The sequence below is a fragment of the Podarcis raffonei genome, chromosome 13, assembly GCF_027172205.1.
Source record: "Podarcis raffonei isolate rPodRaf1 chromosome 13, rPodRaf1.pri, whole genome shotgun sequence".
In the NCBI taxonomy this organism is placed as follows: Eukaryota; Metazoa; Chordata; class Lepidosauria; order Squamata; family Lacertidae; genus Podarcis; species Podarcis raffonei.
The window spans coordinates 50,322,803-50,339,443 of record NC_070614.1 but is presented as its reverse complement, the minus strand read 5'-3'; the positions used below and the strand labels follow the sequence as shown (position 1 = coordinate 50,339,443).

Genomic DNA, 16,641 nt, shown 5'->3' with positions numbered 1-16,641 from the left:
GGAGATGATCTTCAAATATCTAAAGTGCTGTCACATGGGAGATGGAGCAAGCTTGTTTTCTCCTGCTCTGGAGGGTAGGACCCAAAGCAAGTGCTCCAAGTTACAAGAAAGGAGATTCTGACTCAACATCAGCAATAACTTTTTGAGGGTGAGAGCTGTTTGACAGTGGAACTCCTTTCACTGGTGGTTTTTAAGGAGAGGTTGGACGGCCGTCTGTCATGGATGCTTTAGTTAAGATTCCTGTATTGCAGGGGGCTGGACTCAGTTCTAGAATTCTTTTCTTTTTTTGGACAAAGTAATAATCATAAATAAATCAGAATAAACCGAGATCATTCCATTGCAACTATCCAGCCTCCCAGAATTTCAACACCTCTTGTGATGCTTTGACCCCTTTCCGTTTAAGCCGTACAAATTCCGCAAACACCTTCCATATCTCCTCAAAATCATTTCTCCTGCATATTCCCTGCCTTACCTTAATAGCACATGTTAATTTATCATTCATAGCTATATCCCACACCTCTTTATCCCATTCTTCCATTTTATATTCTGCTTGCCCCTTGCACTTCCTAGCTATAATACTTTGTGCAGCTGTCATTAAAATTTGTGAGCAAGTCCTTCATTCCCTGTGGAACGCCCTTCCATCAGACGTTAAGGAGATGAGCAATTATATAACATTTAGGAAGCATCTGAAAGCAGCCCTGTATAGGGAAGCTTTTTAAGGTTTAAAACTTTACTGTGTTTTTATATATGCTGGAAGCTGCCCAGAGTGGCTGGGGCAACCCAGTCAGGTGGGCGGGGCACAAATAATAATAATAATAATAATAATAATAATAATACTGATTTAAAAGCTGACTTCCCACCCCTCAGACGTTCCCCCTATTTTCCTCCCTCCTTCGCTGCTCTCAGTACAATAACTTTTCCAACTTTGGTTTCAAAATTCACTCATCCTCTCTCCCTGCAATCGCCTGCACAATTACCAATTTATGCTATGGCTTCTGTCCATTATTATAACCCATCCTCAAAACAATGGAGTAAGAGTAAACCTAAGGAGCGCCATGACGGAAAGCTGAGGAAATCTTAATCTATTTCAGCATTCCAACTTTTGTATGCTTCAAAGTACGCCTGCGAATCTTTCTCAGTTTTACTGCTTTCTCCTTTGTAAACTGCTTTGAGGGTTCTTTTTTTTTTTGCAATCAAGAGGCGTATAGATATAAATAAATAAAATAAATGGGTTGTTCCTGAGGAGATGCTTCTTCTCCTCCAAAATGAGACACTTTCCTCAGAAAGGGGATATTTTTCTCCTCAGAACAGGCCGGGATATGAAGAAACTGAGCAGAAGCCGAGGAGCAGGCCTCCCTCCGCCTGAGGCCTTTTCCCGCCTTTTTCCTCCCCCTAGAACAGGCGTCCTCAACCTCTGGGGCCCTCCTGATGTTTTTTAGGCCTACAACTCCCATGATCCCTAGCTAGCAGGAACAGTGGTCAGGGATGATGGGAATTGTAGTCTCGAGACACCTGGAGGGCCGAGGTTGAGGAAGCCTGCCCTAGAAAGTGCTGGAAGAGCTGCCCCTCCCCCTCTCTCCTCAGGGAGAGTCAGGGGAGCCTTGGCAAGGCAGGGAAGGCGGCCATCTTTCTTTCGTGGGGATTCAAAAAGTTCTTTCTTGTCCTCTTCCCAGGGGCAACTGATTTATTTCATAAAATTTATAGGCTCTTGATCGTGAGGGTGGGGGGAAGCAGTCTGGAAAAAGAAGGGTTGGTCCTCATATCCGGAGGCCTCCTAAGCAGCCACAGTCTGAAATCCATTAATTCATGTAATTCCCTCAGGCGCCCATGAGGGGTTTTTAGGGGGGTCCCTGGCCAGAGGATGGCTTGGGGTTCCCCTCCTGCCTCAAGCAGAAGATTCGGGGGCTTGCTCCTGTTTTCCTGGTCTTCTCCCTCAGCTTGGAAAAAGTCACATTTGCCTCTCTTTCCCCTCAGTTTCCCAATTCATTGGCCTAAGGAGCCCCTGAAATACTCTCAGCAGAGTTTAATTTTCTGTACAATCTCTTCTTCTTTTTTGCTTGCTTGCTTGTTTGTTTTTTTAGTCATTTGTTTTATTGGCTTTATGTACAATCTTTACAACAAAGGACTTTACAACCAAAATAAATCTTTACAACAGAAAACTTTACAAGCAAAATAAACCAAGACAGAAGCAATTAACATGACTCGTTTTCATTTGTACTAAATTCTTCTCAATTTTCCCTATCTTACCATTCATTAACTTAAATCTTCTTCTTTTAATTCCTTGTTCTTGACCTCCTAAATGGCGTATTTGTCCTCTACAGTTTTCCAATTACTGCCTTATACTTTCCTCCCTCTATACCCGTTACTTCCCTTCACCCAGGTGCAATCTTCTCTGCATACTGTTGTGTTAACAGCTATTAAATTCGTTTTCCCGTTTGTATTGTAATGGTCTCTTGTATCCTTGTGTCCTTCAGGCTACTGCATGTTAAATTTAAGCTCTGAAACCAAACCAATATATCCCTGTATGCATTCCCATTCTTGGTCAGTTTTTTGATTAGAGCAGCCTCTAATTGATGCCGCTAGTTTTGCCATCTCCGCAAATTCACAAATTTTAGCTGGCCATTCTAGTAATTCAGGTATTTTTTTCTGATTTCCTTTTTTTTTTTTTGCCCCTGCTATTCTAGCCGCTGCTGTTGCGTACAGGAATACGTTCCTTTTTGTCCATTTTCTGTATAACCTCATCTAACCATAAAACTGTAGAGTTGCAATGCAGGAATCTCAACTAAAGCATCTAGGACAGAGGGTCATCCTCTTCTTCTTTGCCGATCCCTCATAGTAAGATTGTCTTCCATGAACACGGTCTTAACAGTGAGTCCGTAAGTGACTGTGGAGGCTAATTATGGATCCACACGTCCTTCCACAGTGGGGACATTGTTTTCCAGGTGGGAGTTGATCACAATGAGGGTTTGCCAAGCGTGCCTTCTTCTTAGCGCGTTTCTCCCTTTCGTCCTGAGTTCGAGTGTCTTCAAAGCCCACGACACCTTTGGCTGTTCTCCAACTGATGCGCTCGCAGGCCATTGTTTCCCAGTTGTCAGTGTTTATACTACATTTTAAAAATATTTGCCTTGAGAGAGTCTTTAAACATCTCTTTTGTATTTTGCTTTCCATTCTTGAGTTGGGAATAGAGTAGTTGCTTTGAGAGGTTGTGGGCTCTCCTTCCTTGGAGGTTTTTCGGCAGAGGTTGGATGGGTGTCTGTCATGGATGCTTTCGTTAAGATTCCTGGAAGAATGGCAGATGAAACTGATCGACTGTATGGGACTGGCAGAATTGACGAGCAGAATCCGTGACCAGGGAGAAGAGTCGGCTGAAGAAGATTGGAAAAAATTTAAGGACTATTTACAGAAACATTGTAAAATTTAAGAAAGTTAGATGGTGTTGGATTGAAATTGAGAGGTTTCTAGCTGCAATAATATATAAGAACATAGATGGGGAAAAGAAAGGGTTTGAAAAATAAGGTAATGTTATAAGCTGTAATGCTTTAAATGAAGGATTTGCTGAACAAATAATCTTAATTGGGATACAAGAAGGAGAAGTATGAGGAGGTCTGAGAAATTTGTTATTTAAAAGTATGGTTTATGAATTTTATGCCTGTGTTTAATGTTTCTGTTTGTTTTGTTTGTTTGTTTGTTTAAAAAATTGGAAAATTTAATAAATATTTCTTAAAAAAAACAAACAGAGTCCCTTCCAACTCTCAAGTTCTAGAATTCTTTTCTTCTTTTTTGACAAAGTAGTAATCATAAATAAATCAGAATGAAAATGTGCAGCCCCACCACCGAGATCATTCCATTGTAACTATCCAGCCTCCCAGAATTTCAACACCTCTTGTGATGCTTTGACCCCTTTCCATTTAAACAATGCAAATTCTACAAACACCCTCCATACCGCCTCAAAATCATTTCTTATATTCCCTGTCTTACCTTAACAGCACATGTTAATTTATCATTCATAGCTATAGCCCACACCTCTTTATACCATTCTTCCATTTTATATCCTGCTTGCCCCTTCCACTTCCTAGCTAGAATAATTTTTGTCAGTAAATTTGTGAGCAAGTCCTTCATACCCCGTGAACCTTCTGCCCCACTGGGGTGGAAATTTCTAGAAATTTGGATTCTATGGGCCACACTAAACAGGCTGAGCCTTCGGTGACTGGGTGTAGCAGAGGTGCATGTATAAACTCTACTTTTCACAGCCCCAGAGTCAGAGGAAGTGGGAGAAAGGCTATGAATAAGACAAGACATGTGACGGCGGTCAAGAGCTGTTGGCCACAGGCCAGACCACAAGCATTTACAACATGCTTTGCATCAAATAAGCTGACATTTGGGGGTGTGAAGAGGGTGGAGGACTTGCTTACAGACTTGTGTAGATGATAGATAGATAGATAGATAGATAGATAGATAGATAGATAGATAGATGATAGATAGATAGATAGATATAAAATCCCATTGTCAGAGGCAAATGTTTGAAGCTTTCTTATTCCGGGAACTTAGGCTGGGTTCAGACTTATACCTTCAAATCACATTTGAAGAACATTCCTTCCTTCCAAGAATTCAGGGCGCTGTAGCTTGCTAAGGGTTTCCTCAGGTTTGTGACTCTGTGAGAGGGGAAGGGAATAATTTGAGGCAGATTGTCCAGGATTTCTCAGTCAGGGACATGCAAGCCATGGTTAATGGGAAGAGAGGAATGAAATGAGAAGTGAAATTAGGAAGTGGAGAAAGATTGCCAGCCTTGCCTCTTTTCCCGTGTAAAAGGCATTGGCGTCAAGGACACTTTTTTCAAGCCCTCCCTCTGCTTCTCCTCCACATCACCACTTCTTGCTCTTTACGTGTCACCGAACTGCCCCCAAAAAACCAGTTTCCAAAAATAAGCTCAAAAGAGAAAGCGAGGACCACAAGCCAGCATGAGGACTGTTTCATCCTGTGCAAAATAGCTGCGCCTCCATCCGGTGTGATGCTGTGCGTATTGTGCTTGAGAACTGTAAATGAGTGTTTGTGTTTTTCAAAGATCTTTTGTCATCCCCCATTGACTTTTAAAAGCCCCAGCTTCCCTATGTTCCCTATGGTAGGTGCTAACGTGCTCAGCATTTTATCAGTTACCCAATTTCTCTCAGCTTCCACATCTGCATTTGAGAGTGGCCATGACAGCTTCTTGCAGAGCAGCTCAGTGCTGCAAGGCATGCTGGGAACTCTTCTTGAGGCCACCCTGGTGGTCAGCCCTGTTTGACACCAGTGGCGCACCCAGAATGCTCAGCAACGCCACTGTGTTTCTTCTCAGTGTGTTTGGAAAGATTACTGTTGCAGATGCATCAGCTCAGTGTTGCTGCTGAAGCCGCTTCTTCTAAACCCCATCCTTGAAGCATGGAGCAAATTAGCCGTCTCTTTGTCCTCCTGGGTAAGACCCTTTTCTTCTCCCCTCCAACCCCACTCGTTTCCTTCTTCTGGAGCCTCCTATCTACACTTCCCTTCCCAGTTTCCACTGTCTGTGTTTACTCAAATCTTCTGCCTCTGTTCTCTGTTTCCAGGTGGGTCTTTAGGGAGGGATGAGCATGTCTCAGGCAAATCTTTCACAGCATCCACACAATGTCACTGGCATGGGAAAGTTGGCTGTTCTTAACCTTTACCTTTCCTGCAAAAATACCAAAATAAAATCTAATAAAAACCTGTAGCTGATAGCTTGTTCACAATCTCTGAAGGACTGATGGACAATCTTAAGCCCTTGCTTGGTTCACAATTTTTATGGGGGTTTTCATTTCCACCATGACCACTGATCAAAGCAGTTTGTACAGTTCTTTTTACATCATCATTATTGCTGCTGCTGTTGTTGTTGATACTTTTATTATTTTAAAATGAAGAATATTCTGGGGTAAAGTGTGCTTATAAATCCATATTTTTGTGAACATAACTTCTAGAAATGCATCAGATTAAGGGATATTGCTTTGGGAGGAAAAAAAACGTGTATGAGGCTATTTAGGAGTCCAGATTATGAAACTTGAAATGATGCCAAAAACGTTTTATATAATCTAAACATCACATTTTTCTCCTCTGTTCTCTTTCAGCCTCATTTTCGGCTCTTTCCTGGATGATGGCCCTTGCAGGTAATCCAATTAATATAACTTCAAGTACTGAGTGGTAGGGAGATACTGTCAGTGTGAACACATCATAAAATTTAGATGTGGATATATTGTTGTGGCTATTTGTTCCTTATCCTGTCCCTTATCTTGAAGTCCCAGACCTGAAGGGTGTGAATGGTGAGTCAAAGGGATCCCCCACACTTCCCTTCATGCTCTGCTTTCTAAGTCTGGGATTTCCAGGTCCAAATGGGTTTTTAGGGGGGAGGGGAGAAGAGAGGAGAGAGAGACTTTCAAAATCTGATTTTGAGTTTAAGAGGCATTGGAATAAAGGGTGGAATGGGATGGGTTGGGACTGTCAATCCGAAGCAGTAATTGAAGTATTGTGGAAGGTTATAGGGATTCATGAATCATCTAATGCAATGGGGACATCCTAAGGGACTGGCTGAAATATACTCAGAGTCGCAAAGTGATTTCATGCTCTTTATTCAGCTCATAGTGGTGAGGAGGAATGAATGAATGTCCCCTCAAAGTATCTGCTTTATATACATTATTTACACAATGGGCTGCACATGATTGGCTAATTCCGGAATTCTACTGTAAGCCAATCAGGTTGTGGATTCACTTCTATCTGGAGCATGATTGGGTAGTTCCTGCCAACCAATCATACTGCTGCATTGTTCTAGGACCAATCAGACTGCTGCCTTTTGGATCCTATTGTTCTAGGACCAATCAGACTGCTGCAGTTTGGATCCTATTCAACTCAGTACATAACACTGGCCAAACTGTATTTTTATTGTATCTCCCTCTGTTTCTCAGATACTGTGACTGCACATCCATCAGGCCTTTGGCTGTCTCTTTCACCTCCACACAAGACTTTTGCCCGAGGAGAACTGGCTTCATTGATATGCTCCCTGCCAGAAGGACAGAGGGCAACGGGGTTCTATTTCTATGAAAAGAGAGGAGGTGTACCAGTCATGTATGGACAACAGGCGGAAAATATCTTGGAGGTTTCCACAGAATACCTGGAAACAAACAAAACATTTGTCTGTGCTTACCTGGGGGAAAAGAGTTCAGGAGGACTCTTCCTGTCTTCACTGAGTAACGAGGTTGTGCTGTCCATCACTGGTGAGAAACGTACTCTTTGTGACAGAATTGCATGCACAACAGCTAAGCCATCTTGGGGATCATAGCTCCTACTCCGCCCAAGCCATTTTGGTAGTTGTAACTGTGAGAGAGATCAAAGGAGCTCTGGCCAAGATCTCTCAACATAGTCACAAAACTGCCACCATCATAGTTCCTAGGGGAAGCCAACAGAGTACAATACTGAAGATTCAAGTCTGTCGTGAAGATGAGCTTTAATGTGATGTAGCAAAGGGGCAGGGTTATTTTAAGCAGATCTTCAGTCTTGGGGGGCACAGATATTGTTGTTGCTCTACAACTTCCATCATCCCCTGCCAACTTAGCAGAAGTTGTAGTTCAACAACATCCGGGGGGCAAGGTTGAAGAACTGTGTCAGCCTTTGCTTACACGGCAGGAAACAGCGCTTGAGGAATATTCTTGTCTTCACCAAGCTGGTGCTGTCGATCACTGGTGAGGAACATTCTCTTTGTGAATGAATGATACACGCAAAGTCTAAACCATCTGGGTGATTCTGCCCAAGCCATTCTGTTGTTTTTGCCAGGTCCAAGGAACACAAAGCAAAGTCCCTGAATATAGTCACAAAGTCAACAACCTCCTGGTTCCTTAGGGAAGGCGAGAGAGCACAGGTGTTATAACATTGGTTTATGTTTCTAATATAGCTGTATATTAAGGAGAGGTGCTGGAGGGATTGGTCTGGAAGTCGCACAGTCTCAGATTGTAGCCCTAATCTTATATATAGTGAATTCTCTATCAAAAATTCCTGGACCCCATCCAGAACACAAATCCCAACTGTTAGCTGAGAATAGGAACTAGTCTTATTCCATTTAAGTCTGTAGCATTGCTATGCTCTGAATTCCAGGGAGACAGAAGTGCTTAACAAGCTAGCCACAAAAACTTCTCTTTCTTTCTCTCTGCTCCTTCAACTTCCCTTTCAGACCTTCCTCGTGCTCCAGTTTTCTCTGTTTCTCCAAAGAAGGATGTCTATACAAGTGGGGAATCTGTGGAACTCAAGTGCTCATCTTCCGAAACCCGTCATGTATCAAGGACCCAGTTTTTCAGGGACCACCAGGATCTGCATTCAGTCAAGCCCTCCTCTCCCTCCTCTCTGAACAACGTCACACACACCCTGCGCCTGGTTATTCAAGATGGTGGAGATTACTCCTGCAGGTACCACATTGTGGAATCCGGGCGAGAGATCGCATCCAGAGAGAGCAACTCCATCAGGATTTCGCTATCGGGTGAGGAGGTCTTTCTTTGCAATACAGATCTCTTGGAAGTTGAATTAGGAAGCTGGATTGAAACTGAGTAATTTGGCTGGTCAAAGGAACAGGAAGGGAATTTTATTAATAGAATTTGAATATGTACAAAATTCAAATATCATCAGAAATTCTGTAGTCCTCCCAAACTCCTATTTCCTTTTCTCATTAATCTGCTTGCTTATTGAGGGAGAGAGAGGTTATAGGTCTACAACTCCCATCAGTCATCCACCAAGCAGCTTGATGGGTATTGTAGTCCAACAGCATCTGGCAACCCATGGTTCAAACATGCTTGTTTAGGTGAGCTTTCCTCAAGAAATTATGTTTGTCAAAAATTGATAGGTTTTGCTGACAAGTTCCACCAGTTAATGGAATAGAATTATTGGAATGCTGTTCAGGTGATTTTGATAGTGACCCCAAGGAAGTAGATTGTGGAAATCTGTGTGTAGCATTTGTTTAATGCAGGACTAAGAAGGACCAAGACATTCTTGGCGCTAAACAAGCATACCTTGAACCAACAACTCATTTAAAGAATTTGTGGATGAGGAACCAAAGGAGAATAGCTTAAGGAAGGGGCTGAATGGCATTTTCCCCTTGCACTTCTTCCCTTTCCCCAATGCAGTTCTGCCTCCACCAGCTCCAGAGCTGTCCATTATCCCTCCAAGACAGACCTTTCTCCAGGGACAACGGATCACGTTGAAATGCTCCCACCCGGAAGGGCAGCTGGCAGCCAAGTTCTTATTTTATGAAATGAAGGCAGAACGTGGGTGGACTAAACTCCAAGAAGACTTCAATAATACCCTGGAAATCACTGCAGAATTTCAGGAAACAAAGAAATCATTTGTCTGTGCCTACATGGAAGAAAGCAGTGCAAGACGACTCTCTGCACAGAGTAACCGCATTGAGTTTTCTATCACGGGTGAGGAAAGTTCTGCTAGTTCATTAACTGAAGACTCAATAAGTTGTTTTCATCTTACTAAGGGCAATCCAGAAAATCTGGCATATTTATGTGGGTTGCTACCTTTTTCTTTTTACTTGTGGAAAGAAATCATATACCACTTATTCCCAACAAAATCTAAGCAATGTAGATAGTAAAGTTAACAATAAAACACAGATAAAATTGTTTTTTATCTTAATGAGAAGAAAGGGTTTCTGTCTCTTTCTAAACTTAAGCCAGTTGGCTGCCACTGTTTTCTCACAAGAAATCTTGGCAATATTGATTTTATGGAGGTTATAGAGATTGCCAAAGATGTTTCTCTGCATTCTCGCAAAACTTAAATTCCCTGAGTTCTTCAGGGAGGATCTATGCTATTTAAACTGGGTGTTGTTTTTTAATCCCCCGAAGGTTGTGTGATATCATTAGGATGTCCAGATCTCTGGGAAGGATTTCAAAAGTAAATGTTTTTGCTGAACTTTTCCTGCTGTTCCACTCCATTAATGAGAGTCCTAAAAGAATTCATGTCTATTAAAGGTGTTTAATTAGGGAATATTGGAAGATACTATTTCCAGTCTTGGTTCAAGCCTGGTTTTGGAGGCTCAGTCATCTGAGTGACAAGGGTAATAATATTACCAGGTCCCCCTGCTCTTTCGCAGCCTATTCACTGTGATCCATGCACAGGTAACCTAAAAAGTGGGTTGCTCTAATGTTCTGCCCTCGGCATTGGTTCAGAAGTGGCCGCTAGTGAAGAATGCAGCAGCAAGGATGCTCAGGGGGGTACCTGACACCTGGGACAATTGTGGCCTATAAAGCTCTCAGCAGCTCAGGAGCAGGTAATCTGACGGACTGCCTGACTTCTCCCATTTATAGACCATCCAGTCTCTGCATTCTGAGGATGTGCTTCTCCTCTTAACCATATCGCCTGCAAAGCTCCATCTGGTTGGGGGCTGCAGAGATCCTTTTCCATTCCTACCTACAGAATACTCTCCCTGCTGAGATCAGGTGGGCAGAAACTATGGGGTGAATTGAATACCTACCCCTTTGGCCTTTGCTGACCTTAATATTATACTAGCCATTGTGATTATTTTATTGATGATTATTTTTCACAGATTTGTTCTCTCCAATTATTTGTTATTATGTAGGTTACTTTCTGCAAATGAAAAGCGGGGTAGAAATCCTTTAATGAAATGGAAGGAAACACACAGTATGTGTCAGTCTTAGAAAGGAAATTGTGAGAAAACAGAAAACCTTTCCCTTTTACGTTGTTCCCTAAATCTTTGGATGCTTCTCTCCCTCTGCTTCCTGTGGAACCCAGCATCCTTCCCACCTGCTGAACTTTTTCAGCAACCACAGGAACCTGTTTACAGTCCAGGAGAATGGGTTACCTTGACCTGTTCAGCTCCTGAGGAAATGGACATGGCAGGATTCAACTTCTACAAGGAACAACATGATCAGATCTACAAAGAGTTGCCAGATCAAGGAAGCGGCCCCTATGCAGCATTCCCTGTGAATAAAAATACTGCTGGAGTATACAGATGCCTATACTGGGTGCAGAATTCAGGACAGATGATCCAGTCCCCAATGAGCTCTCCCGTCTCTGTAGTCATGACAGGTGAGAGAGTTTCTTCTGCATGCTGATGGAGGAGATCCAAAAGGTCTCAGTGACTGGAAGGGAGTGGGGAACATGTGAAATGTCAGCCTGGTTATTTTACAAGGTGATAATCAAGTGTTTATGATTTACAGTGGTACCCTGGTTGTCGAACAGCTTGGCTCCCAAACAAATCGGCTCCCGAATGCCGAAAACTCGGGAATAAATCTTCAGGTTTTCAAACGTTTTTCGAAAGCCGAACGTCTGATGTGGCTTCCACTGGAGTGCAGGAAGCTCCTGCAGCCAATCGGAAGCCACGTCTTGCTTTTCGAATGATTTCAGGAATTGAATGGACTTCCAGAAAGGATTAAGTTCAAGAACCAAGGTACCACTGTATAAGAAGAAGTGCCTTAAAGTCTCAAACTGTATTGAACTTGGACGCTCTCATCTCATTAGTGTGGAATGGGCAGCTGTAGTTACTCAGACAAGGAAGAGGTTTTTCCTCTGCGCATCCTGACGTGCAAACTGAACTCGGAAGACATAAATGTGGAACCATGGTTTGCAGAGGGACATAGTTCAGAAGGCAGGAGCTGGGAAGTACTGGATGGGGAACAGCTAGGAGAACAAACACTGGGAGAGAGAGGGTTAACAGATTCACAGTCTCTGGACAGCATTCCTTTGCTCAGCCCAAGGTCAAGATGAGCTCAGAAAGTGTCAGAACAGAAAGCACAGAGGGTACAAGCTCAGATTACAAGACATAGGAGTGACGGAAGGGGGTGTGATCCTTATTTGGGAGCGCCGCCATTTCCAGGAGAGATGTGTTGTTTGTTCTCTCTCTGTGATCATTAAAGCTTATAACTGGTAAGAAGACTCCTTTCCCTTTGTCCTGCTTATCTTCTGCCACAGGGGGAGGAAGCTGATTCCCTGACGCTTGACAGGAATTCTCTGTTAGAGATTCCAAGACCCCACCCAGAGCCACAGATCCCAAGGTTTATTGGAGGGGCTACAGTGGTACCTTGGGTTACAGACACTTCAGGTTACAGACTCCCCTAACCCAGAAGTAGTACCTCGGGTTAAGAACTTTACCTCAGGATGGAAACACAAATCGTGCAGCAGAGGCGGCATGGCAGCAGCAGGAGGCTAAAGTGGTACCTCAGGTTAAGAACAGTTTCAGGTTAAGAATGGACCTCCAGAACAAATTAAGTTCTTAACCAGAGGTACCTCTGTTTTGTTAAAATAATTAAACTGTAGGATAGTTGTGCTCCAAATTCCTGAAACAGAGGTGTTTAACAAAGATTGTTATTCCTTTCTCTGTACTCCTTCTACTTCCTTCTCAGAACACCCTCGTCCCCCATTCTTAACTGTTTCGCCAGAAAAGGATAGCTACAGAAGAGAGGAGTCCATAAAACTTAGATGTTCAGCTTATGAAAGCCGTGATGTATCAAAGATCCAGTTTTTCAAGGACAAGAGGCAACTGCAACTCATCAATGTCCCCTCCTCTCTGAACACCTTCACACACATACAACTGCTTCTTCCTCAAGATGGTGGCGATTACTCCTGCAAGTACCACATTGTGGTATCAGGGCGAGAGTTCCCATCCAGAGAGAGCAACTCCATCAGGATTTTGGTATTGGGTGAGGAGGCCTTTCTTTGCAATATGGGTCTCTTGGAGGGGGAAATGGGAAGGTGGACTGAGTTTGGGGGACGTTGGGCGGGCGAGGAATAAGGGGAATAATTTTGTTAGTAGAATATGTACAGAATTTGAAGATCACCCATAATTTCATAGTCCTTCCAAACTCCTCTTTTCTTCTTGTCTGCCTTTGAAACACATTGCCCCTTCCATCGAGAAACAAAGGCAAGGTGCCTGCCCCGAGGAGCATACAAGGGATGTCGTCACATAGGGATCCCTTCTGACCTTGGGATTCTCTTTGATTCTCTCTGCAGATGAACCACTTTCCACAATGCCTACCTTTTCCACCCCTGACCAGGCTGCTCTGAGTTTTGCCGCCCCCACCAGGCCACCTAGAACGTCAACACTGGCAACTTCATCAACCAGCTCTTCTCGCTACATGGCCAGAACACCCTCAACACACACAAAGCTCCTTGCATCAAGCACCTCCTGGTCCAGCTCTTCGCAGTTGAGTCTGCATTATAGCACCTCAACCAGCAGCACCAATGCTCAGGAGAGCAGGAAATCATCCACCTGCTGTGATCCCAAATCCACCACAGACCAAAAGAAGGACAATTCAGAAAAAGGTACAGCCCTCTCATGAGGCTGTTATTTTTAAAAAAGGGACCCCCTCTCTCTCTCTCTCTCTCTCTCTCTCTCTCTCCTCTCTCTCTCTCTCTTTTTCTTTCTTTCTTTCTTTCATTGTTTTATATTTGTATAAAATTGTGATTTTATAGGTTATAAGCCACCCTGAGTTCTGCAGTTGCAACAGAAGGGAGCAAAATATCCAGATAGATAGATAGATAGATAGATAGATAGATAGATAGATAAATAAGGGTTGCACTGTAAATAACCCACCTGATTCAGCTCAGTGCAGAATATTATTTTCACCCTACGAAAATAAATGGAAACAGTGCTATTTCTGCCTGATTTGTTTGCTTTTGTACCGTTATTATTTTTGTCTGGTGGTATTGTTTTTTAGCTGATGGTACTGTACTGTACTGTTATTTTATCATGCGTGGCTATGTTTTAGGTGATAAAATAGGAATTTTATGATGTTGCCATGCTTCCGTTTGAGAGGGTCGACCTGAAAGGCAGCCTATAACTACAGAATATGGATACAGCCTATAAATAGAGAATATGGATGGTTGGAAAGAATAATATTTAGAAAGGGACAATCAATGGACCTTCAGAGACCAGGGAGGGAAGAGGAAGGGTGGAAGATAGAATGGCCAAAGAGGGGAATATGTGGAGCAGCAAAGTTCATAGATACTAGCCAAGTCTTTGTTTTGTAACAAATGACTAGTTCTCTGATCGATAACCCGTTCTGATCAACAACAATTCTCTTGCAGGTTCATATCCTTTTCTTCTCCCACTGGCCATTGGATGTAGCACCGGTGGATGTTTCTTCCTCCTGGTGTTTGTTGTCTGCATTTATAGGAGAAAGCACAAAGGTATTTGGCAAGGCAGGGGAAGCTGAGCCTGGGGAGGCGGACATCCCAGGAAGAATGCAGATGTGGGTGGAAATAACCCCTGGTGGAATCGTCACAGCCAGAATTATCACTAACTGCTTATGCAGAACATGCCTTCTTCATTTTTTTTTATTTTGACAAAATAATAATCATAAATAAATAAGAATGAAAATGTGCACCCCATCACCAAGATCATTCTGTTGCAACTATCCAACCTGCCAAAATTCCAATGCCTCTTGCGATGGTTTGACCCCTTTCCGTTTTAACAGTACAAATTCTACAAACGCCCTCCATATCTCCTCAAAATAATTTCTCCTGCGTATTCCCCGTCTTACCTTAATGACACATGTTAATTTATCATTCATAACTATATCCCACACCTCTTTATCCCATTCTTCCATTTTATATTCTGCTTTCCCCTTGCATTTCCTAGCTATAATAATTCGTGTAGCTGTCAATAAATTTGTGAGCAAGTTCTTCCTAGCCTGCGAAAGTTCCACCCCACCGTAAATTGATAATAATGCTACCTCTGGACTTTCGATCAGCTTTAACCCAGTGATTTCTGTTATCTCCTTAAACACGCTTTGCCAGAAAAATTGTACATATTTACACCCCCACCACATGTGAACATAATTCCCGGTTTCCTGGCATCCCCTCCAACATAGCACCGAATATTCCTTGTTTATTTGATTTAATCTGACTGGTGTTAAATATCATCTCCAAACTAATTTATAATAATTTTCTTTTATTCTTATAGACAACATTTTCAATGTTTCTCCCATATTTCCCCCCAGCTGTGACTGTTTATCTGCCCTGTTGTCTCTTTTTCCCACACCTCTTTTAATTTCTTGATCCTCCATTTCTACTAATATATTTTTTAATTTCCCTGGCTTCCTCTTTTATAACTGTATTTTCTTCTTTATCTCCCCTTTTTATAATCTTTTTTTTCAAATTTTGTATATTCTTTGCAGTTCTTGTTTTCCCTTAACCCCTTCTTTGTGCGTCGCTCCAGTTGTATACAGTTAAACCAAGTTATTTCACTTCCTGTTGGAGCTCCTCTTATTTGTTCTTTGCTTCTGCCTTCTTCATGTTTGTCCTCATCTCTTCAACAACAGCCAGACACACCAAAACCTGCATTTGCAGGAGAAGCTATTTCCATCAGTATTTTTTATCAGGAGAAATGAAATATACTCAGAGTCGCGAAGTGATTTCATGCTCTTTATTCAGCTCATAGTGGTGAGGAGGAATGAATGAAAGTCCCCTCAAAGTATCTGCTTTATATACATTATTTACACAATGGGCTGCACATGATTGGCTAATTCCGGAATTCTACTGTAAGCCAATCAGGTTGTGGATTCACTTCTATCTGGAGCATGATTGGGTAGTTCCTGCCAACCAATCATACTGCTGCATTGTTCTAGGACCAATCAGACTGCTGCCTTTTGGATCCTATTGTTCTAGGACCAATCAGACTGCTGCAGTTTGGATCCTATTCAACTCAGTACATAACAAGAAACCTCGCCTGTTCCGTTTCAGTGTGTCAGGTTGCAGTTAGAAGCACAGAAGCAGGGTTATAAAAGGGAGCAGCCCCATCTATTTGTCCAGGACAGAGATCTGAAAATGTTTGCAATGCCCTCTTCATGGGGCTGCCATTGAAGACTGTCCAAACCTTCTGTGGTTTTAAAAGACAGCAACTTATAAAGAGCACATCCTGTCAGCCTTTGTAAGACCTTTGCAGACTCTCAGATTGTTTCCGATTCAAAATGGTGGCCTCTTGGCCTTCAGAGCCCTAAACAACAACCATCCTTTAATCCCCCCCTTCATTTACCCATTAAGAATTACACATAATGAACTAAATTGTTCTGTTGTAAAAGAAAAAATCTTCACACTAAGAGGCTAGAAAAGGAGAAAAAAGAAAAAGAAGAAAAGAAAAATGAAGAAAAAATTAAACGAAAAATCTTCTGAAAAACGTACAAGAAATGCAAACCATCATCGACATTATTATAAACATATATTTCCAGTAAGAAATCCTTTTATCTTCAGCTTATCGATTTCTCCTTGCCACTCTTACTTTCTTATCTATACCTGATCTCTGGTTTTATTCCTTGATTTATTTGATGACTTCCTTCTACCACTATGCCTTTTCTAATTTCTCATATCTTAAAATTTCTGCATCCATTTTTACTCAGTGGAGAACTATTCTCTTATCTCTGTGGAATTTAGTCTATTCTCAGCCAAGTGTCATCACTGGAACTGTGCTGCATCATGTAATTTTAAAAAAAAAATCCCATTCTTTTTTTTATCCTATCTCCCAAATAGTTTCTTATGAATTCTGTTAATTTCGCTAATTCAAGATACACATAGCTTTAGGTGCCATTCTTCTTTTGTCGGTATTACATTACTTTTCCAATACTATGCTATAAGAATCCTGGCAGCCATAGTAGCATAAAG

The 16,641-nt window shown here is 42.2% G+C and overlaps 1 protein-coding gene across 4 annotated transcripts in view; it reads left to right on the top strand.

Annotated features, from left to right (window-relative positions):
- The window catches only part of LOC128400541 (immunoglobulin superfamily member 1-like), a 100,290-nt gene extending 84,929 nt beyond the window's left edge, over nucleotides 1-15,361 (top strand). The window contains exons 1-9 of one of the 4 annotated variants that reach the window (XM_053362798.1): nucleotides 1,506-1,808; nucleotides 6,114-6,152; nucleotides 6,945-7,253; nucleotides 8,204-8,506; nucleotides 9,147-9,443; nucleotides 10,777-11,073; nucleotides 12,387-12,683; nucleotides 12,994-13,305; nucleotides 14,071-15,130. In XM_053362798.1, the coding sequence (XP_053218773.1) occupies nucleotides 6,137-6,152; nucleotides 6,945-7,253; nucleotides 8,204-8,506; nucleotides 9,147-9,443; nucleotides 10,777-11,073; nucleotides 12,387-12,683; nucleotides 12,994-13,305; nucleotides 14,071-14,198 (1,959 nt within the window). In that variant the 5' untranslated portion in view covers nucleotides 1,506-1,808; nucleotides 6,114-6,136 and the 3' untranslated portion in view covers nucleotides 14,199-15,130. Of the gene's footprint in view, nucleotides 1-1,505; nucleotides 1,809-4,481; nucleotides 5,450-6,113; nucleotides 6,153-6,944; nucleotides 7,254-8,203; nucleotides 8,507-9,146; nucleotides 9,444-10,776; nucleotides 11,074-12,386; nucleotides 12,684-12,993; nucleotides 13,306-14,070 lie in introns of those variants that run through there. The other 3 variants (XM_053362796.1, XM_053362797.1, XM_053362800.1) reach the window with 3 other exon arrangements.
- The last annotated feature ends 1,280 nt before the right edge of the window (nucleotides 15,362-16,641 follow it).